This window comes from Phascolarctos cinereus, unplaced genomic scaffold (assembly GCF_003287225.1).
Source record: "Phascolarctos cinereus isolate Bilbo 61053 unplaced genomic scaffold, phaCin_HiC Scaffold_3;HRSCAF=262, whole genome shotgun sequence".
In the NCBI taxonomy this organism is placed as follows: domain Eukaryota; kingdom Metazoa; phylum Chordata; class Mammalia; order Diprotodontia; family Phascolarctidae; genus Phascolarctos; species Phascolarctos cinereus.
The window spans coordinates 23,303,758-23,326,034 of record NW_027555736.1 but is presented as its reverse complement, the minus strand read 5'-3'; the positions used below and the strand labels follow the sequence as shown (position 1 = coordinate 23,326,034).

The following is a 22,277-nucleotide window of genomic DNA, read 5'->3' as shown; positions in this document are numbered from 1 at the left end:
ATTTTACATACATTATCCTGTGAACCTCAAGACAATCTTATGAAGTAGGAAATGGAAAACCAGAGAGGAAAAATGGATGAAAGTTAACTGCTCATGGATAAATTGAACCTTTATAATAAAAATGATAATATTATCTAATATTATTTAATTCTATCTAATAATGGGCAGCTAGGTGGTGAAGTGGATAGAGTACTAGGTCTGGAGTAGGGAAGACCTGAGTTCATATCTGGCTTTTAGACACTTATTAGCTGAGTAACCCTGGGCAAGTCACTTAACCCTGTTTGCCTCAGTTTCCTCAACTATAAAATGAGTTGGAGAAGGAAATGACAAACCGCTTCAGTATCTTCGCCAAGAAAACCTCAAATGGGGTCACAAAGAGTTGAACAGAATGGAAATGACCAAACAACAAATAATGGCATCTAATAATATGTAAACTAATTTACTTGTTCAATTCTGTACCAATAAAACTCCCAAAAGCATATTTTGTGGAAATAGAAAAAATAACAAAATGAAAAAAATTCATATAGAAATACAGAAAAGGTAAATCTCAAGGCTAATAAAGGGAAAAAATGGGAAAGAAGGGGGTTGATTAGTGGCAGATTTCAAACTGTACTATGAAGCAGTTTTAATTTAAAATGACTTAGTACTGGTTTGAAAAGAGAGGGAGAGACAGGTGACTCAGTGGAATAGATCAGATGCAGGTATGAAGAAGTACAGAAACACAGTGACATAGTATTTGATAAACTCACAGAACTAGTTTCTGCAGGAAGGCCTCTCTTCTTCATTTCTACCTCACCCATTTCACAAACACTGCCAGGAAAACTGGACAGAGGCTGGCAGAAGTCAGACTTGGACCGACAGCACCAAATTCCAAGATAAGCTTTAAATGGGTATACAATTATATTAAATGAGATGATATATGTATAGCACTTTGTAAGCCTTCAAGTAGTAAAGAAAAGCTGCTATTATTATTATTATTATTATTATATTATTATTACATTTTGATAATTTTCAACATCATTTTTATAAGATTTTGAGATCCAAATTTTTCTCCTTTTATTCCTCCTCTTCCCCCTTTCCAAGACACCAAGCAGTCTGATATAGGTTACACATATACAATCATGATAAACACATTTCCACATTAGTCATGTTGTGAAAGGAAAATCAGAACAAAAGGGAAAAATCATGAGAAAGAAAAAACAAAAAATGACAACAAAAAGTGAAAATAGGATGCTTTGATGTGCATTCAGACTCCACACTCTCTCTCTGGTTTTGGACAGCATTTTCTATCCTGAGTCTTTTGGAATTACATTGGATCATTGTACTGCTGAAAAGAGCTAAGTCTATCATAGTTGATCATCATACAATATTGCTGTTACTGTGTACAATGTTCTCCTGGTTCTGTTCACTTCACTGAGTATTAGTTCATGTAAGTCTTTCCAAGTTTTTCTGAAATCCACCTGCTCAACATTTCTTATAGCACAATAGTATTCCATTACATTCATATACCACAACTTGTTCAGCCATTCCCCAACTGAGGGGCATCCCCTCAATTTCCAATTCTTGGCCACGACAAAAAGAGCTGCTATGAATATTTTTGTACATGTGGATCCTTTCCCCTTTTTGGGGGGATACAGACCTAGTAATGGTATTGCTGGATCAAAGGGTATGCAGGGTTTTATAGCCCTTTGGGCACAGCTCCAAATTGCTCTCCAAGAAGACTGGATCAGTTCACAACTCCACCAACAATGCATTAGTGTTCCAATTTTCCCACATCTTCTCCAACATTTATCACTTTCCTTTTCTGTCATATTAACCAATCTGGTAGACATGAGGTGGTACTTCAGAGTTGTTTTAAGTTGCATTTGTGTATTTATGCATTAAGTTGCATAAGCCAATAATGATTTAGAGCATTTTAAAATATGACTATAGATAGCTTTAATTTCTCCATCTGAAAACCTCTTGTTCATGTCCTTTGACCATTTATCAATTTGAGGATGACTTGTATTATTATAATAAATTTGACTCAGTTCTCTATATTTAAGAAAGGAGGCCTTTATCAGAAATATTGTGTGTAAAAGTTGTTTCCCAGCTTTCTGCTTTCTTTCTAATTTTGGTTGCATTGGTTTTGTTTGTGCAAAACCTTTTTAATTTAATTTTAAATTCAAAAGTGTCCATTTTGCATTTCATGATGTTCTCTATCTCTTGTTTGGTGATACATTCTTCTCTTCTCCATAGATCTGATAGGTAAACTATTTCTTGCTCTTCTAATTTGTCTAAATATTGTACCTATTTAGACTTTATCTTGGTATGAAGTGTGAGATGTTGATCTACCCTGAGTTTCTGCCATACTATTTTCCAGTTTTCCCAGCAGTTTTTGATCAAATAGTGAGTTCCTATTCCAGAAGTTGGAGTCTTTGGGTTTATCAAACAGTAGATTACCATAGTCATTTACTACTATGTCTTGTGTAGCTAACCTATTCCACTGATCCACCACTCTATTTTTTATCCAGTACCCAATAGTTTAACAGTTTCTGTTTTATAACATTGATCTGGTATGGCTAGGTCACCTTCCTTTGTATTTTTTTTTCATTAATTCCCTTGATATTCTTGACATTTTCTTCTTCCAGATGAATTTTGTCATTATTTTTTCTAGTTCTGTAAAACAATTTTTGGTAATTTGATTGGTATGACACTGAGTAAGTAAATTAATTTAGACAGAATTGTCATTTTTGTTATATTAGCTCAGCCTACCCATGAGCAATTGATGTTTTTCCAATTGTTTAGATCTGATTTTGTGAGAAAGTGTTTTGTAATTGTGTTCATATAGTTCCTGGGTTTGTTTTGGCAGATAGATTCCCAAATATTTTATATTTTTTATAGTTATTTTAAATGGAATTTCTCTTTCTATCTTTTGCCCCTGGGCTTTGTTTGTAATATATAGAAATGCTGTTGATTTATGTGGGTTTCTTTTGTGTCCTGCAACTTTGCTAAAACTGTTATTTGTTTCAAGTAGTTTTTTAGCTGATTCTCTAGGATTCTCTAAGAATACCATCACATCACCTGCAAAGAGTGATAGTTTTGTTTTCTCATTGTCTATTCTAATTTCTTCAATTTTGTTTTCTTCTCTTATTGCTAAAGCTAACATTTCTAGTTCAATATTGAATAATAGTGGTGATAATGAGCATCCTTGGTCCACCTTTGATTTTTTTGGGAAAGGTTCTAGCTTATCTTCGTTTCAGATAATGCTTGCTGGTGGTTTTAGATAGATACTACTTATCATTTGAAGGAAAACTCCATTTATTCCTATGCTCTCTTTTTTTTTTTTGAATAGGAATGGGTGCTATATTTTGTCAAAAGCTTTTCCTGCATCTATGAGATAATCATATGATTTGTTAGTTTTGTTATTGATATGGTTAATTATGCTAAGAGTTTTCCTAATATTGAACCAGTTCTGCATTTCTGTTATAAATCCTACCTGGTCATAGTGTATTATCTTCATAGTAAATTGCTGTAATCTCTTTGCTAATACTTTCTTTAAAATTTTTGCATCAACATTCATTAGGGAAATTGCTCTATAATTTTCTTTCTCTGTATTGGCTCTTCATGGTTTAGGTATCAGCACCATGGTTGTGTCATAAAAAAAAAAAATTGGTAGGACTCTTTCTTCACCTATTTTCCCAAATAGTTTACATGGTATTGGAATTAATTGTCCTTTAAATGTTTGGTAGAAATCACTTGCAAATCCATCTGGCCCTGGAGATTTTTTTCTTAGGGAGTTCATTGATGGCTTATTCAATTTCTTTTTCTAAAATGGGGTTAAGTATTTTATTTCCTCTTCCATTCAACTGAGCAATTTATATTTTTGTAAATATTCATCCATTTGACTTAGATTGTCAGATGTATTAGCATACAGCTAGGCAACATAACTTCTAGTTATTAATTTCCTCTACATTGCAGGTGAATTCACCCTTTACTTTTTTGATACTGGTAATTTGGTTTTCTTTTTTTTTTTTCTAATCAATTAGCCAAAGGTTTATCTATTTCATTTATTCTCCCATAAAACCAGCTCTAAGTTTCATTTATTAATTCAATAGTTTTCTCACTGTCAATTTTATTAATCTTTCCTCTGATTTCTTTGGTACGTATTTGAGGATTTTTAATTTTTCTTTTTCTAGCTTTTTTAGTTGCACGCCTAATTCATTGTTCTGCTTTCTCTGTTTTATTCATGTAAACATTTAGAGATACAAAATTTTCCCTAAGAATTGCTTTGGTGAATCCCATAAATTTTTGCATGTTGTCTCATTATTGTTGTCTTTGATGAAATTATTGGTTGTTTCTATGATTTCTTGTTTGACCCACTATTATTATTAGATTATTTAGTTTCTAGTTAATTTTTGATCTATCTTTCCATGGCCCTTTATTACATGTAATTTTTATTGCATTATTATCTGAATAGGATGCATTTAATATTTCTGCCTTTCTGCACTGGATTGTGAGGTTTTTATGCCCTCATATATGGTCAGTTTTTGTGTAAGTGTCATATACCATTCAAAAAAAGGTAATTCCTTTTTATCTTCATTCAACTTTATTGAGAGATCTATCATATCCAACTTTTTAAAAATTCTATTCACCTCCTTAACATCTTTCTTGTTTATTTTGTGGTTAGATTTATCTAGTTCTGAGAGGGGGAGGTTAAGGTCCCCCACAATTATAGTTTTGCTATCTATTTCTTCCTGTAATTTACTTAACTTCTCCTCTAAGAATTTGAGTGTGTATATTACTTCCTCTTTGAGCCCATTCTAATGAGAGTAAGGCTCAAGTTATGCTCACTCACTTCCAATCTTTCCCTCCACTGTTAAAGGTCTTTTGCACATCTTCATGTGAGGTAATTTACCCCATTCTATCTTTCCTTTCTCTTTTCTCCCAGTACAATCCTCTTTCTCACCTTTAATTTTGTTTTGGGGTTTTTTTGGATATCACTTCATAAAAGTCAACTTATACCCGCACCCTCCATCTATATATACTCCTGACTACCCTAATAGTGATAAAATTCTTAAGAGTTACAAGTATCACCTTCCTGTGTAAGGATGTAAACAATTTAAGTTTATTAAATCCCTTATGTTTTCTCTTTTCTGGTCACATTTGTATGCTTTTCTTGAGTCTTGTATTTGAAAATCAGATTTTATATTCAGCTCTGATTCTTTCATCTCTTAGATCTATTTTCCAGGTCAGTTGTTTTCCCAATGAGGTATTTTTAACTTTCTTCTATTTTGTTAATTCTTTTGATTTTGTTTGACTGATTCTTATGTCTCATAGTCATTAGCTTCCACTTGTCCAATTCTAATTTTTAAGGAATTCTTTTCTTTAGTTAGCTTTTATACTTCCTTTTCCATTTGGACAATTCTACTTTTTAAGTAATTGTTTTCTTCAGTCAATTTTTGTCCCTCCTTCTCCAAGCTGTTGACTCTCCCTTGCATAACTCATGTCTTTTCCCAATTTTTCTTCTACCTCTCTTATTTGATTTTTAAAATCCCTTTTGAGTTCTTCCACAAAGGGTTTCTGGGCTTGAAACTGATGCATATTCCCCTTTGAGGCTTCACATGTAGGCATTTTGACATTGTTGTCCTTTGCTGTGTTTGTGTTTGGATCTTTCCTGTCCCCATAGTAGCTTTCTAGGTCAGGGCTCTTTTCTGTTTTTTGCTCATTTTTAGCCGATTTTGTGACTTTTAAAATTGAACTCTGCTCCTGGGGCACAGTCCCAAGCTTCTTGTGCTGGAGGCCAGGGACCTGATCACTGGCTTTCTGCACCCAGGCCTGAGGCGCTGGTGGCTTGCCCATTCTGCTGGGGTGGCCCAGCCTAGTCACATCTGTTGTGCTAGGGGTTCTGAGATTGGCAGTTTGTTTTCTGTGCTGGGGCTGGAGGTGTCACAGTGACCTGCTGAGCCAGGACCGAGGGGCCTCAGTTGCTGATATGTGTTGCGGCTAAGAACCTCCTGCTGGCTTGCCCGGACACCTTCTGAGCTGGGCTGCGCTCCCCTTTTACCCAAGCTAGACAGACCTTTCCTGAATTCCTTCTCAGTTATATTAAGCTGGAAAATTGTTTCACTCTATCCTTTTGTGGGTTCTGTAGCTCCAGAATCTACTTAGAAGCTTGATTTAACATTATTTCTAAGGGAAACTGGGGAGAGCTCAGGCAACTTCCTCGATTCTCTCTGTCATCTGTTATTATTATTATTAATTTATAAAAGGTTACACCATAAATAAATTAGAGGATCAAAGAAGAAATTATCTTTTGGACCTATGGATGGAGAAATTGTTCAGTTGTTTCAGTTGTGTCCAAGTCTTCTTGATCCCATTTTGGGTTTTCTTGGCAAAAATACTGAAGCAGTTTGCTATTTTCTTCTCCAGCTTTTACAGATGAAGAAATTGAGGCAGACAGGGTTAAATGACTCATCCAGGGTCACACAGTAGTGTCTGCAGCCAGATTTGAACTCAGGAATATGAGTCTTCTTGACTTCAAACCCAGCGTTCTCTGCACTATAGCACCACCTAGCTGCCCTGGATGGAGAAGAATCCATGACCAAACAGGAACACGCAAGATGAAGAGGACAATTTTGATTACAGAAAATTAAAAAGGTTTTTTTTTCACAAATAAATCTAATGTCATAAAAATGAGAAGGGAAACAAGAACAGGGAAACATATTTGCAAAAAGTTTCTCTATAAAAATCTCATTTCCAAGAAATAGATGGAACAAATTCCAATTTATAAGCCCAAAAGCTATTCTCCAATAGATAAATGATCAAAGGATATGAACAGGCAGTTTTCAAAAGAAGTCCAAGCTATTAACAACTGTATGAAAAAATGCTCCAAATCTCTAAGTTAGAAAAATGAAAATTAAAACAACTCTGCTATTTCATCCCACACCTATCATATGGGCAAAGATGATGAAAGGGGAAAGTGACAGAAAATTATTAAAATTATTAAAATATGCACACCCTTTAATCCAGCTATACTACCAATAGGTCTATTCTCCAAATGAATTAAGTAAAAAAGGAAAAGGATCCATCTCCATATTCAAAAATATTTATAGTAGTTCTTTCCTTGGTAGCCAAAATTAGAACCCAAGAGAGTTCCTCCTATTAGGGAATGGCTATACAAAATGTGATATATGAATACATTGTAATATTATTTTGCCATAATAAATAATGAAATGCAAAATTTCAGGGGAAACTTGGAAGAACTTTATGAATTTATACTGGGTGAGATAGGTAGAAGTAGGAGAACAATTTCTAGAATGATAACAAAATTAAAGAGAAAGAAGAAATAGCCTTTTAAAGGCTTTAGAATACTGATCAACACAATGATCAGCCAGGAGTCCAAGAGAATGAAGATGAGATAGGTCACTCACTTCCTGATAAAGAGATGCTGAACTTAAAATGCAGAAAGAGAAATACATTTCTGGATGTGGCTAATGTGGAATTTGTTTTTTGGGACTATATAGATATGTATTGAGTGATTTTTATAAAAGTTGCTGAGTTAGGAGCAAGAGTAGTGGGAGGGACAGATTAATATTACTTGCAAAATACAAATAATAAACTTATAAAACAAAAATGTTAAAAAGTTAAAAGAATTATATATAATGCTAATAATTTCTGACACCAACCCAAGCAGTTAGGCAGTAAGGTGGCATAATGGATAGAATGCTAGACTTGGAGCCAGGAAGACCTGAGTTTAGATCCTGTATCTGCGGCACTGAGCAATTCACATAAATTTTTTGTGCTTCAGTTTTTCCCTCCTGTAAAACAAGGGGTGGGACTAGAATGGGCTCTAAGACTCTTTCTGATTCCAACTTTGTGATCTGATGCTCTATGAATGTCATGTATTCCACTGTAAATTTTATTATAAGCTATTCATAATTGTGTTTGTGGTTTGTCCTTCATTCTTGAAGAGGACCATGACATCAGGGAGGTGATGACATGACATGAAAGTGAATTGGATTCAAATGAGGGAGGGCTGTGCAAAGTTACCAAGCTCATTCTTTCCTTCAAAGCCATCTGGGTCCAGTGGCAAGATATAGATCAGGACAACTGGAGATGGCCCAGGATGTAGTGGGAGACCTTGGCCTTTTCAAGCTAAGGTTTTTCTCAGTTCTCACTTTGACTGAGGCAATGCCCATTCAGTGATTAGGCCTGTTTAAGAAGAGAGTCAAGGGATGGCCCCTTCAATAAAAAATAAAAAAATCAAACTGGGAGGGGAAGACCCTCAAGGATGTTGGCCAAAAAAGAAACAATTACTATTTACACTCACTCCTAGCCAGGAGGGCCCAAAAAATAACCATTAAGTGGTGCTTGGGCAGGGACCTATTGTTGGCCAATCAATGAGAGCCTGAGTGAATTGGGTTTAAGGCTTGGTCTTTAAAGAAGAAATCTAGCCAGATAACTAGGTAGGTTTCAGCCATCAAAATTTACCTTCCCTTGGGCAGAACACCCTCAGGTAAAGGTATGATACCCCATGTGGCAAGAGGAGAGGAGAGGAGAGGAGAGGAGAGGAGAGGAGAGGAGAGGAGAGGAGAGGAGAGGAGAGGAGAGGAGAGGAGAGGAGAGGAGAGGAGAGGAGAGGAGAGGAGAGGAGAGGAGAGGAGAGGAGAGGAGAGGAGAGGAGAGGAGAGGAGAGGAGAGGAGAGGAGAGGAGAGGAGAGGAGAGGAGAGGAGAGGAGAGGAGAGGAGGAGCTGAGTTGATGGACTAGACCTGGCCAGTTGGGTCCCCATTAGATGACATGTTCAGTAAACGTTATTAGGGAGAAAACAATTAGAGAATAATCATTTATTTTACTAGAAGCTCTAACATTTGTTAATCAGATTCCTTTTTACATAAGTCCATTCTGAAAATGACAATACTTCCCATATGTTGTTTTCAGAAACGTCAAGAAATGAATTAGAAGAATGAGAGGATGATGGGGGGAGGGGAGAGAAGGGAAGGGAAGAAGCATTTTTAAGGGCCTATTGTATGCCAAGCACTGTGCTAACCACTTTACAAATATTATCTCAATTGATGAAAGTGAATGAGCCCCAGGATGCCATTGGTTTAAGACTAACCACAGAATTCTATGTATGAATCCATAAACATAACGGTAGCTAGGTGGCACAGTGGATTGCATGCTTTACCTGGAGTGAGGAAGACCCAAGTTCAAATCCAGTCTCAGCCATTACTAGCTATGTGACTTTGGGCAGGTCACTTAACCTCTGTAAGGGGCAGTTAGGTGGCACAGTGGATAGAGCACCGGCCCGAAGTCAGGAGGACCTGAGTTCAAATCTGGCCTCAAAGCAAATACTTGACACTTAGTAGCTATGTGACCCTGGGCAAGTCATTTAACCCCAATTGCCAAAAAAAAGAAAAAAATGGAGCTAATAATACCACCTACCTTTGTAGATATATCTAGAAAGGACCTCCATGGCATCTGGTCAAATCCCATCATTTTATAAATGGTCCTTGAGATCCCTTTGAATTACAAGTCTATGGTCCTGTTAGTTTTATTTTAGGAAGGCCAGTTTGTGAGGTGGGCCCTGCAGGTATTGCTTTCCCCATTTTACAGATGAAGAAATTGAGGATTGTCAAGGTGACAGTACTTGTTTATAGTCACACAGCTATCAGCTGCTGGAGGTGGTTATGAACCTAGGTTCCTTTTGTCTCTGATGTCAGAATTCTTCCCTATATATCACTCTGCCTCCCTGAAAACCACCACAGACTTAGCATTACATAGGAATAAAATGTACCCAAAGAAAAGAAGAAAACTGCATGTTTATACTCACACATATGCATTCTCATTCATGCTTATGCACACACAAAGTACAATTTGATAGACAGCACATTAAATGACAACATACATGTCTATAAGGATTTTGCAAGTGGCCAAGAGCTAACTCTCACTTGCGCTTCACTAAGAACACTATAGCCCAGCTAGGTGACACCACAGTGCATAGTGTACCAGGCCTAGAGTCAGGAAAACTCATCTTTCTGAGTTTAAATCTGGCCTCAGACACTTCTAGATGTGTGGTCCTGGGCACATCACTTAACCGTGTTGGCCTCAGTTTCTTGACTGTAAAAATGAACTGGAGAAGGAAATGGCAAACCACTCTAACTCCCTGCCAAGAAAACCCCAAATAGGGTCATGAGCAATTGATTTTTTCCCAATTGTTTAGATCTGACTTTATTTGTGTGAATGGTGTTTTGTAATTGTGTTCATATAGTTTCTGAGTTTGTCTTGGCAGGCAGACTCCTAAATATTTTAAATTTTCTACAGTTATTTTAAATGGAATTCCTCCTTCTATCTCTTGCTGCTGGGCTTTGTTGGTAATATATAGAACATTGATGATTTATGTGGGTTTATTTTATATCCTGCAACTTTGCTAAAATTATTAATTGTTTCAAGTAGTTTTTTTAGTTGATTCCATCATGTCATCAGACAAGAGTGATAATTTTGTTTCCTCATTGCCTATTCTAATTTCTTCAATTTCTTTTTTTTTTTTCTCTTATGGGGCATCCTTGTTTCTCTCCTGATCTTATTGGGAAAGCTTCTAGCTTATCTCTATTACAGATAATGCTTGCTGACAGTTTCAGGTAGATACTACTTTTCATTTTAAGGAAAACTCCATTTTGTCAAAAAGCTTTTTCTGCATCTATTGAGATAACCATATGATTTGTTAGTTTTGTCATTGATATGGTCAATTATGCTGATTGTTTTCCTAATATTGAACCAGTTCTGCATTCCTGGTATAAGTCCACCTAGTCATAGTGTATTCTCCTTCATGATAAATTGCTGTAATCTCTTTGCTAATATTTTAGTTAAAATGTTTGTATCAATATTTATTAAGGAAATTGGGCTATAATTTTCTTTCTCTGTTTTAGCTCTTCCTGGTTTAGGTATCAGCACCATAAAAGGTGCTGTGCAATAAAAGGAATTTGGCAGGATTTCTTCTTTGCCTATTTTCCCAAATAGTTTATATAGTATTGGAATTAATTGTTCTTTTAATGTTTGATAGAATTCACTGGTAAATTCAGCTGGCTCTGGTGATTTTTTTTCTTAGAGAGTTCATTGATGGCTTGTTCAATTTCTTTTTTCTAAAATGGGGTTAAGTATTTTATTTCCTCTTCTGTTAATTTGAAATATTCATATTCTTGTAAATATTCATCCATTTCACTTAGATTGTCAGATTTATTGGCATACAGTTAGCCAAAATAGCTTTTAATTATTGCTTTAATTTCCTCTTCATTGGTGGTGAATTCGCCCTTTTCATTTTTGATACTGATAATTTGGTTTTCTTTTTTTAATCAAATTAACAAAAGGTTTATCTATTTTACTGCTGTTTTTTTATAAAACCAACTCTTAGTTTTATTTATTAATTCAATAGTTTTCTTACTTTCAATTTTATTAATCTCTCCTTTTATTTTCAGAATTTCTAATTTGATATTTAATTGGGAATGTTTAATTTCTTCTTTTTCTAGCTTTTTTAGTTTCATGTCCAATTTGTTGATTTGATGTTTCTTTATTTTATTTATGTAACCACTTAGAGATATAAAATTTTCCCCAAGAACCACTTTGGCTGCATCCTATGAATTCTGTGTTCTGTCTCATTATTGTCATTCTTTTTGATGAAATTATTGTTTCTATGATTTGTTGTTTGACCTACTCATTCTTTAAGATTAGCTTATTTAGTTTCCAATTAATTTTAATCTGTCTTCCCATGGCCTTTATTACACATAATTTTTATTGCATCATGCTTCAAAGAGGAAGCATTTAATATTTTGGCCTTTCTTCATTTGATTATTATGCCCTAATTTTTTTATGCCCTAACATATGGTCAGTTTTTGTGTAGGTGCCACGTACCACTGAGATAAAGGTATAGTCCTTTTTAACTCATTCAATTTTCTCCAGAGGATATGCTAATGGCTAACTTTTCTAAAATTCTATTCATCTCCTTAATTTCTTTTTTTGTTTATTTTGTGGTTAGAATTATATAGTTCTGAGAGGGGGAGGTTGAGGTCCCCCACCTTTATAGTTTTGCTTTCTATTTCTTCCTGTAATTCACTTAACTTCTCCTCTAAGAATTTGGGCGCTATGCCACTTGGTGCATATATGTTTAGTAACGGTATTACTTTCTTGTCTATGGTACCTGTTAGCAAGCTGTAGTTTCCTTCTGTATCTCTTTTAATTAGATCTATTTTTGCTTTTGCTTTGTCTGAGATCAGGATTGCTACACTGTTTTTTTTTTTTTTAACTTGAGCTGAAGCATGGTATATTCTGCTCCAGCCTTTTACCTTTACTTTGTGTGTATCTCTCCACTTCAAATGTGTTTCTTGCAAACAACATATCATAACATTCCAGTTTTTAATTCACTCTGCTATGCACTTCCATTTTATGGGAGAGTTCATCTCATTAACATTCACAGTTATAGTTACTACGTGCGTATTTCCCTCCATCCTATTCCCCTGCTCCATTTATACTTGTCTTTTTCTCTCCTTTCACCCAGTCCTTCCTCACCAGTGTTTTGCTTCTAATGACCCTCTCCATCAATCTATCCTTCATTCTATCAGCCTCTTCCTCTTTTCTTTTCTTTTTCTTCTCATATTTCCCTATAGGGTAAGATAAATTTCTATACTCAACTGAGTGTGTATGTTATTCCCTCTTTGAGCCAAATCTGATGAAAGTAAGTCTCAAACAATGCTCACCGCCTTCCCTTCTTTCACTTTACTGTAATAGGTCTTTTGTGCCTCTTTACATGATGCAATTGACCCCACTCTGCCTCACCCTTTCCTTTTCTTCCAGTTCAATCCTTTTTTTTTCACTCCTTACTGTTTTTTATATCATCACATCAGAGTCAGCTTATACTCACACTTCCTATCTATGTATACTCCTTCTAACTTCCCTAATAAAGATAATGTTCTGAAGAGTTACAGGTATCATCTTCCCCTGTAGGGATGTAAATAGTTTAACCTTATTTAATAACTTGGTTTTTTTTTCTTCCCTGTTTACTTTTTTATGCTTCTCTTGAGTCTTGTATTTCAAGATTGAATTTTCTGTTCAGCTCTGGTCTTTTCATCAGGAAAGTTTAAAAGTCCCCTATTTCATTGGATGTCCATGTTTTTCCCTGAAAGATTATGTTCAGTTTTTCTGGGTAGTTTATTCTTGGTTTTAATCCAAGCTCCTTTGCCTTCCAAGATGTCATATTCCAAGCCCTCAGATCCTTTAGTGTAGAAGCTGCTAAGTCTTGTATAATACTGACTGTGGTTCCTTGATATTTGAATTGCTTCTTTCTGGCTGTTTCCAGTATTTTCTCCTTGACCTCATAGTTCTGGAATTTGGCTACACTATTCCTTGGAGTTTTCATTTAGGGATCTCTTTCAGGAGGTGATAGATAGATTCTTTCAACGACTATTTTACCATATGGTTCTAGGATATCAGGGAAGTTTTCCTTGATAATTTCTTGGCTTTTTGGTAGTCCAAATTATCTCTCCTAGATCTATTTCCCTCCTCGATTGTTTTTCCAATGAGGTGTTTTACATTTTTCTTCCTTTTTTATGTTTTTGATTTTGTTTGACTGATTTTAGATGTCTCATCAAGTCATTAGCTTCCAGTTGCCCAATTCTAATTTTTAAGGAATTATTTTCTTCAGTTAGCTTTTGTACTTCCTTTCCCATTTGGACAATTCTACTATTTAAGGAGTTGTTTTCTTCAGTGGATTGCCCACCTCCCCCCCTCCCCCCAATTTGGCCAACTGTGTTTTTTCAGGAATTGTTTCCTTCAGTCAATTTTTGTCCTTCCTTCTCCAAGCTGTTGACTCTCATTTGCATAACTCTCATTTCTTTTCCCAATTTTTCTTATACCTCTCTTATCTGATTTTTAAAAACCTTTTTGAGCTCTTCCACAAAGACTTTCTGGGCTTGAGACCAATTCATATTTCCTTTTGAGATTTTGCATGTAGACATTGGACATTGTTGTCCTTTGCTGAGTCTGAATTTGGATCTTCCCTGTCACCATAGTAGCTTTCTAGGGTCAGGTCTTTTTTCTGGTTTTTTGCTCATTTTTAGCCTGTTTTGTGACTTTTAAAGTTGAACTCTGCTCCTGGGGCACAGTCCCAAGTTTCTTATGCTGGGGGCCAGGGACCTGGTCACTGGCTTTCTGCACCCAAGCCTCAGGTGCTGGCGGCCTGCGCATCGTGCTGGGTGGCCCAGCCTATTCATACTTGTTGTGCTGGGGGTTCTGGGACTAGCAGTTTGCCTTCTATGCTGGGGCTGTGGACCTCACATCTGGCTTGCTGTGCCACTGGCCTGCTCAGCCAGGACTCAGGGGCCTCAGTTGCTAATCTGTGTTGTGGTTAAGAACCTCCTGCTGGCCTGCCCAGATACCGTCTATGGTATCTGCTGGGCTGTGCTCACCTTTTACCCAAGCGAGACAGACCTAAGGTTCTTCTAAGTTATCTTAAGCTGGAAAATTGGTTCACTCTGTCTTTTTGTGAGTTCTGTAGCTCCAGAATCTGCTTAAAGGCTTGATTTAACATTATTTCTGAGGGAAACTAGGGAGAGCTCAGGCAACTTCCTGGCATTTGTCTACCATCTTAGCTCCGACCCCCAGGTCTTCTTAGTCCTAAGGCTAGCAATGTTTCTTCTTGTACTGCTGGGTCATTCCCCATGGTTCTTGTTGACATCGAAAATATAGAAGAGAATTCACACCATCAAACTTTCCAAGTTTCTGCTAAGACAGCTGGGAGACCATTAGGAGAGAGAAAGGTATATCAGGCAATTTAAACCAGTGTTACACTATTACTGTGGTCAATAATAAAAGTGAAAAAAGTGTAAAACACTTGAATGCTTGCAAAGTTCTTGACATATGTTGCTTCACTGGATATTCACAACAACCCTGGGAGCTATTTATTATGACATTGGGCAAGCCACTTATCTTCTGTCTGCCTCAGTTTACTCATCTGTAAAATGGAGAAAATAATAGCACCTACTTTCCAGGGTTGTTGTGAGCGTCAACTGAGATAACGATTGAGATTCGTGTTACTTGTAAGTAGCCATAGGCAGGGCACAAGCAGCAGCACAGAAGATTTGATACAGAAAAATCAAGAACTCACATATCAATGGAGTTTTAAGGTTTGGGAGGCTTCCTTCTCACAATAATACAATCAGTTAATAATAATAAACAGTTAAATTACAGTTACGCAACTAGCCCAAGGTCCCCCAGCTAGGAAGCGCAGAGTCAGGTCCCTGGACTCGTAAATCAGCACTGCCTGCTCTGAACTCCTTGTCTCACATGGAGAGCCCCCCTCATGAGTCTTCAGGTACCACATGACTGCAGCTGTTGTTATTCATTGTCAGACAGACCTTTTAAGCAATTGATCTAAAGGTTGATATCTCCCGAAAAAGAAGCCATTTTCCATTTTCATAAGGAATGAATCAAACTAATGAGCTCATTACAATCCTTAGATTTTCCTTCCTAGCCATGGAAAGGTGCCAGTCTCTCAATCAGCTACTGGACCTTCCGTCTGGCATAAAACCAAGGATCCCATCAGCTCTTTTGTTGGTGACAGTGCCTAGCATATAGTAAGTGCCACACAAATGTTTATTATTCTTATTATTTCTGTTTTACAGATGAGAAAGCCAAAGTATGGGGAAGTTACATGACTTTCATAAGGTCATACAGCTAGTAAGTATCTGGGGTTGGATTTGAATTCAGGTCTTTTCTGATTTCAAGTCCAGCACTCTAGCCATCATGCCACTTAGCTGTCTAAACAAATACAAACTAAAGTATGTTTTGATGTATCCCTACTTTTAAAAGCACATGGGAGGGGCAGCTAGGTGACGTGGATAGAGCACTGGCCCTGACGTCAGAAGGACCTGAGTTCAAATCTAGCCTCAGACCAAACACTTAACACTTACTAGCTGTGTGACCCTGGGCAAGTCACTTAACCTCAATTGCCTAAAAATGAAAAAGCACATTGGAGAGCCAGCATGTTCTAGCCTGAATAGAAGCCTGGGCATCTGGAACTCTGGGGGAACTGGCAACTTTGCCCATGACCTGCAAGGTGGCTCTCCATAAGGCATCTAATGACTTGTTACTTAGTTTCTTCATTTGTAATCTGCAGAGAATGCTTATCTCCTACTCAGGAAATGTTGTTTGGATTATCTAAGTTACAAAGTGTTTGGTTACAAAGTTGTTGCTAAAATTACTTCTTATGTGTAAGTTGTTTTAAAACAGAAAGGTCTGGGAAGGGGGAACTTGTGGCCTCAGTTTGGTGGTTTCTATTTGGAATCGAGGGTGGGAGTAATATGTGGAATGAGAGATGTGGCCTTCTCTCAGAACATCACAAGCCTGGGTTCATTTGCTCTTGTTCTCTTCAAGCTCAGTTCCAAGCCATCTATGACTTAGCCACACTGTATATTTAGACAAAGTGCAGAGCGGAAATATTGATGTGCTCAGCAAGGAAGGGCAGAGATTCATGTCTCTCGTGAGTAGCCATAGGCAGGGCACAAGAAGGCAGCACAGAAGATCTGATGCAGAAAAATCAAGAAGTCATGTTTCTATAGAGCTTTAAGGTTTGGGAGGCATCCTTCTCACAATAATACAGTCAGTTAATAATAATAATAATCTACATTTCTAGAGGTCTTTAAGTTTGCGAAAGCACTTGACATCTGTCTGTTATCATCATTATTATTGATCATCACAACTTGCAGGGGTAGCTGCTAATATTCCCATTTTACAGATGAGGAAACTGAGGCCTAGAGAGGTTAAGTGACTTGCCCAGATTTACACAGGTAATAAGTGTTGGAGGCAGGATTTGAATTTAGATCACCACTGCTACTACTACTACCACTATTACAACTACTACAAGTGGTGGGGTGATCGTGCTCGGGCTTCAGCTCTAAGATCATGTCTCTGGAGGCCTTACAATCTCTTGGTAGGCCTCAGACACAGGGATACTGGCCTAAGGATTTTTGTCCCTGGCTGGCCCAAAAACTGTCCTTTGTGCCAAATCCCCAAAGTTCATGCCTCTGGTAACCTAACAGATGAACAACACAAAACAAACCTCTCTTTTCTCCTTCAGTGTCTAATATCAACAAAGTTGTCTCTGCTGACTCGCTGAATTCTCTCATCCACAGATTACTGATGCCTGCTCCCAAAGACACCTGGACCCCATGCATTACCTAATCAGCTCCTCAACATTCCTTTCCATGCCCCTTTTCTATATAAACTAGATTCACCCCCATTGTTGCAAGTGCCCCAAAGGAACTTTGCCTGCTACTATTGGCATTACAATAAACTTTTTGCCACTTGACTGAAAGAAGGTTGAGTGTGTGAATTCATTCTAGACAATTCTTGGCACTCTCAGGGTTCTAGCACCCCAAATCTCTTTACTACTACTACTACTACTACTACTACTACTACTACTACTACTACTACTACTACTACTACTACTACTACCACCACTATCACCACCACTACTACTGCTGCTGTTGCTACTCCTAATACTTACTGCTACTACTACTACTACTACTACTACTACTACTACTACTACTGCTATTCCCTTTACTCCTTCAACTTCTTTTTATTTTTCATCATCTCTCATTAGAACATAAGCTCCTTGAGGGCAGGGACTATCTTTCTGCTTATGTTTGTTTTCCTAGCACTTAGCACAGTGAATGGCATATACTAGGCACTTGATGATCTGATACTAGCTTTTGAGATAAGAACTCAACATTTGACAAAAATTGCTAGGGAAACTGGAAAGCAGTTCAGAAGAAACTAGGCATAGACCAACATCTGACACTGTATAGCATGATAATGTTAAAATGGATAAATGATTTAGACATAAAGGGTGATATAAGTAAATTAGGGGAGCATGGAAAAATGTACCTGTCAGATATATGAATAAGGGGAAAGTTTTGATAAACAAGAAACAGAGAGGATTACTGGAAGCAAAATAAATGATTTTGATGTCATGAAATGAAAAAAGATTTTGTGCAAACAAAACTAATGTAGACAAAATTAGAAGGAAAAAAGGACATTTGGGAAAAAAAGTTTTATAGGGAGTTTCTCTGATAAAAGCTTCATTTCCCAAATATATAGGGAACTGAGCCAAATTTATAAAAATAAAAGCCATTCCCCAGTTGATAAATGGTCAAAAGATATGAACAAGCAGTTTTCAGAAGAAGTCATAGCTATTTATAATCACATGAAAAAATGTTCTAAAAAACTACTGATTAAAGAAATGCAAATTTAAACAACTCTGAGATACCACCTCATACCTCTCAGATTGGCTAACATGACAGAAAAGGAAAGAGATGAATGCTAGATGGGTGTAGAAAAATAGGGACATGAATGCACTATTTGTGGAGTTGAGAACTGATCCAACCATTATGGAGAACAATTTGGAACTATACCCAAAGGGCTATAAAATTATATATACCCTTTGACTCAGCAATACTAGGTCTGTATGCCAAAGAGATCAAAGAAAGTGGAAAGGGATGTATTTGTACAAAAAAAAATTATTAGCAACTCTTTTTGTGACAAAGAATTGGAAATACAGGGGATGCCCATCAATTGGGGAATGGCTGAACAAGTTGTGGTATATGATTGTGATGTGATACTATTGTGTTATAAGAAATAATGAGCAGGATGCTTTCAGAAAAATCTTGGAAAGACTTATATGAACTTATATGCTGAGTGAAGTGAGTAGAACCTGGAGAACATTGCACACAGTAACAACAATATTGTAATGATGATCAACTGTGAAAGATTTAAGTACTCTGATCAACACAATGATCTATGACAATTTTAAACGAGTCATGATAAAAAATGTTATCCAGAGAAAGAGAGAGGGAGGGAGGGAGGGAGGGAGAGAGAGAGAGAGAGAGAGAGAGAGAGAGAGAGAGAGAGAGAGAGAGAGAGAGAGAGAGAAACCAATGGGTGCAGGTTGAAGCAGACTTTAAAAAATTCATTATTTTTGTGTTTTATTTTGTTTGTGTTTCCTTTTGCAACATAGCTAATACGGAAATGTTTTGCATGACTTCAAATGTATAAGCAATATCAAATTGCTTGCCCACTCAATAATAATATAAAAAATGAACAGGAGGGAGGGAAAGAATTTGGAACTCATTTTTTTAAAAAATTGTTTAAAAAAACACCTTTTTTTACATGTAACTGGGAAATATTTAACAGAATAATTTTTTTAAAAAACATGTAAAAGGAAAAAATGCTTGCTGACTTTCTCCCTAAGCCCTGTTCATGAGAGCAAATGGTACAGTTTCCTCTTACAAGCATCAAAGGATTTAGAAGGGGCGTTCGAGAACCTCATTTGACTTACGAAGAAACGGAGGCCCCAACCAGGACTTGAACCTACATCTTCTGAATCTCTGCTTTTTTCATTATGCAGTGGCAGATCTAGGTCAAGCCCCTCATCAAGGAGAATTCATGAGACCCAGAGAGGCCTGAGTCACTTGCCTGGGGTCACACAGGTTTTAAGAGCCAGAGTCCAGCCAGCAGGATCCCTGGCTCTCTGACTCCTAATTTTGTACTATTCCCACTGGCTGTGTGACAGTGAGCAAGCCAGCTCCCTCTCTGAGCCTTGGTTTTGTAAAGGGGGTAAATACTCTTTCTGTTGCCCAGGCTGTCACAGAAGTGTAGTGGGGAAGTGCTTTATAAGTTGCTATATAAAAGTTATTATTATTATGATGACTCTAGATTTCCTGTCTCTCAAACTTTCTTGGAGGCTAGATGGTGAAATCTATTTGCAATCTGTGCCAAGTCACTTCGAGTGTCCTGGCCTCAGTTTCCTCATCTTTACAGTGAGGGGCCTAGCCTTGATCTCAGAGGGTGTTTCTAGTTCTATGTCTGATGTAGTTTATCTCTTATTAGATAGAAGATGCTGTATTTTATTAAAACGATAAAAAACTTCAAAGAGCTTGCAAACTGCATTGAATTTGGAGTCAGAGCCCTGGGTTCAAATCCTAGCTCTGATATTTACTGTGGCTTTGGCCAAGTTATAATAATAGATTTACAGCTGGAAGGAATCTTAGAGGGCATCCAGTCCATCTCTCCCCTCATTTTAAAGAGAGGGGAACTAAGGCCTGGCTAGGAAGTATTGGAGCAGGGATTTGAACCTGGCTTCCTGACGCCGAGCCCAGCCCTCTCTGCAGACTCAGAATCGCTCTCGTTGTCTATAAAATGAGGTCATTGGACTGGATGCTCGCTAAGCTCCCTCCCAGCGCTAAACCTTCAGGTTCTCAAAGTTACCGGTTCTTCCACCTCATCTAGAAACCTTAGCACCCCCTTTCCCCAACCTATACCTTCATTTCCCCTGTTGCCAGTCCAGAGACTTGGAAGATACGACCCCTCCAGGGGTCCCATGGGGCTGAGACCCAGTGGGGAGGGAAGAGAGGGAAGGAGGGAACTCATACCTGGATCAGGGATGAAGTGGGACTGGCCATTCTCACGCTCTCAGCAGAAGCGTCCTTTGTTGCCATGGGAACCTAGCAAAGGGAGGAGGCGGAGCTGGGGGCGGGTCTGGAGTGGGTTTACCCCTGCTGCTGCGGGGTGGGGGCTGGCCAAGGAGGAGGGAGCTGGACGGGGAGAGGTAGATGGGAGAAATCCTCTTCCCCAAGCCACTTCACTACTGTGGGCTTCTTTTTTCCTCTTCTTTAAAATAAAAGGGTTGGAGTTGACAGTCTTCTCGCTGAGGCTCAGCGTAGGCTCCCTGCCCTCCCTGGTTCGCCCAGGGCTGGTGCCGGCCCTCTGAGCTTCCCCTCAGTCTTTGGGGCCCACCTCTCGTCTGTACCATGACACATATAAACCCCTCCGAGGAGAAGCAGCTGGTCACCGGCCTCCGGATAACAGGCTGATGTGCCTGACGAGCAAACACAGTCACCTGTCGGCTCTCCCTTGGGGCCTTGAGTGACCCCGGTACCTGAACCTTCCCTCCGAAGCCTTATTCTTCAATTCTGTGCCACTCCATTGAGTTTTCTGTAAATTCTTCGCATTCATTTTTCTTAGGGGAGCCCAGATCAAGACGGAGTACTCTATTAAGGTCCGGCCAAAGCTAAGGAAGGCCTGGAAGGGGGAGGGAGGAGGGATCTGCCACCAGAGAGGGCATTTCTGAGGACTCCTAGCATTCCTGCCATTGGTGGATCTGTTTTGGGAGGAGGTCATTTGAGTTTATTGGGGGAGAGGGGGAGTGAAGTCAGCCTTTGCCCAGTGAGGACGCAGGCAGTATGGAGCTCACACCTGAACTGGCTGAAAGGAAGCTAATTTTCATCTCCCATATATTTGGTAGGCAGGTGCCAATGGAGTAGAAAAATCTCCACAATGGAAGGGCTCTCGTCAGCTGGGAGGTTAGTGGAGTCGCTCTCATGTTGAATCCATTTGGAAGACATATACCTTTCCCAGACACAGGCAGAGCTCCTATGCTGAAAGACATATACCTTTCCCAGACACAGGCAGAGCTCCTATGCTGAATTTATTTTTCGAAAGACTTCCAGCTCCTACAGAGCATAGGTGACGGATAGCTTCTCTACTCTCAGGCCACAAATGTTTATTGATATTTGTGCAAAAAAAAGTGTAAATCCAACTAGAGGCTTATTACCCTTTATTCACTCTCCAATCCAGCCAAAGAGTCCTGCTTGCTGCTTCTCACACGACATAATCCATCTCCAGTCTCCTGGCCCTTTCCCAGGCTGTGACAATACAGGGATGCCTTCTCTCTCTCACCCCTATCTCTTAGACTCCCTGGTTTCCCTCAAAGCTCAGCTCAGACACCAGCTCCTATATGAAGCCTTTCCTGATTCTCTCATCTGTTGAGGCCTCCTTTCCAATATTACTTCTTATTTTCTTTGTATTTATTTTATATTTACTTAAGTCTACTCAAGTGCCCCCCTCCCTCATAAAGAATGTAAATTCTTTGGGTGCAGGGCTTTTTTTTTTCCCCCCATTTTTGTCTTTTCAGCAGCAGCAGCCGCCTCAAGGCCAGGCACATAGTAGATGCTCAATAAATGCTCCTAGATGTATAGCTATGGAGCTAGAACTGACCTTTGAATTCATTTAATGGGATCTCAGATCTCCTTATTTTATAAATGAGGAAACTGAAACCCACAGGGGAAGTACCTCACAAATAGCAGACCCAAAGCTAGATTTTTAACTCAGTCATAGAATCATAGATTAGAATTGAAAGAGCCTCAGAGATCATTCTTCATTCTACAGATGAAGAAACTGATCCCCAAAGAG

The 22,277-nt window shown here is 38.2% G+C and overlaps 1 protein-coding gene across 2 annotated transcripts in view; it reads right to left on the bottom strand.

The window, feature by feature from the left end:
• The window catches only part of CABCOCO1 (ciliary associated calcium binding coiled-coil 1), a 167,462-nt gene extending 146,944 nt beyond the window's left edge, over positions 1 to 20,518 (bottom strand). Inside the window, exon 1 of one of the 2 annotated variants that reach the window (XM_020998244.1) lies at positions 20,459 to 20,518. In XM_020998244.1, the coding sequence (XP_020853903.1) occupies positions 20,459 to 20,488 (30 nt within the window). In that variant the 5' untranslated portion in view covers positions 20,489 to 20,518. Of the gene's footprint in view, positions 1 to 749; positions 832 to 20,458 lie in introns of those variants that run through there. The other variant, XM_078150599.1, reaches the window with a different exon arrangement.
• Between the last annotated feature and the right edge of the window lie 1,759 nt (positions 20,519 to 22,277).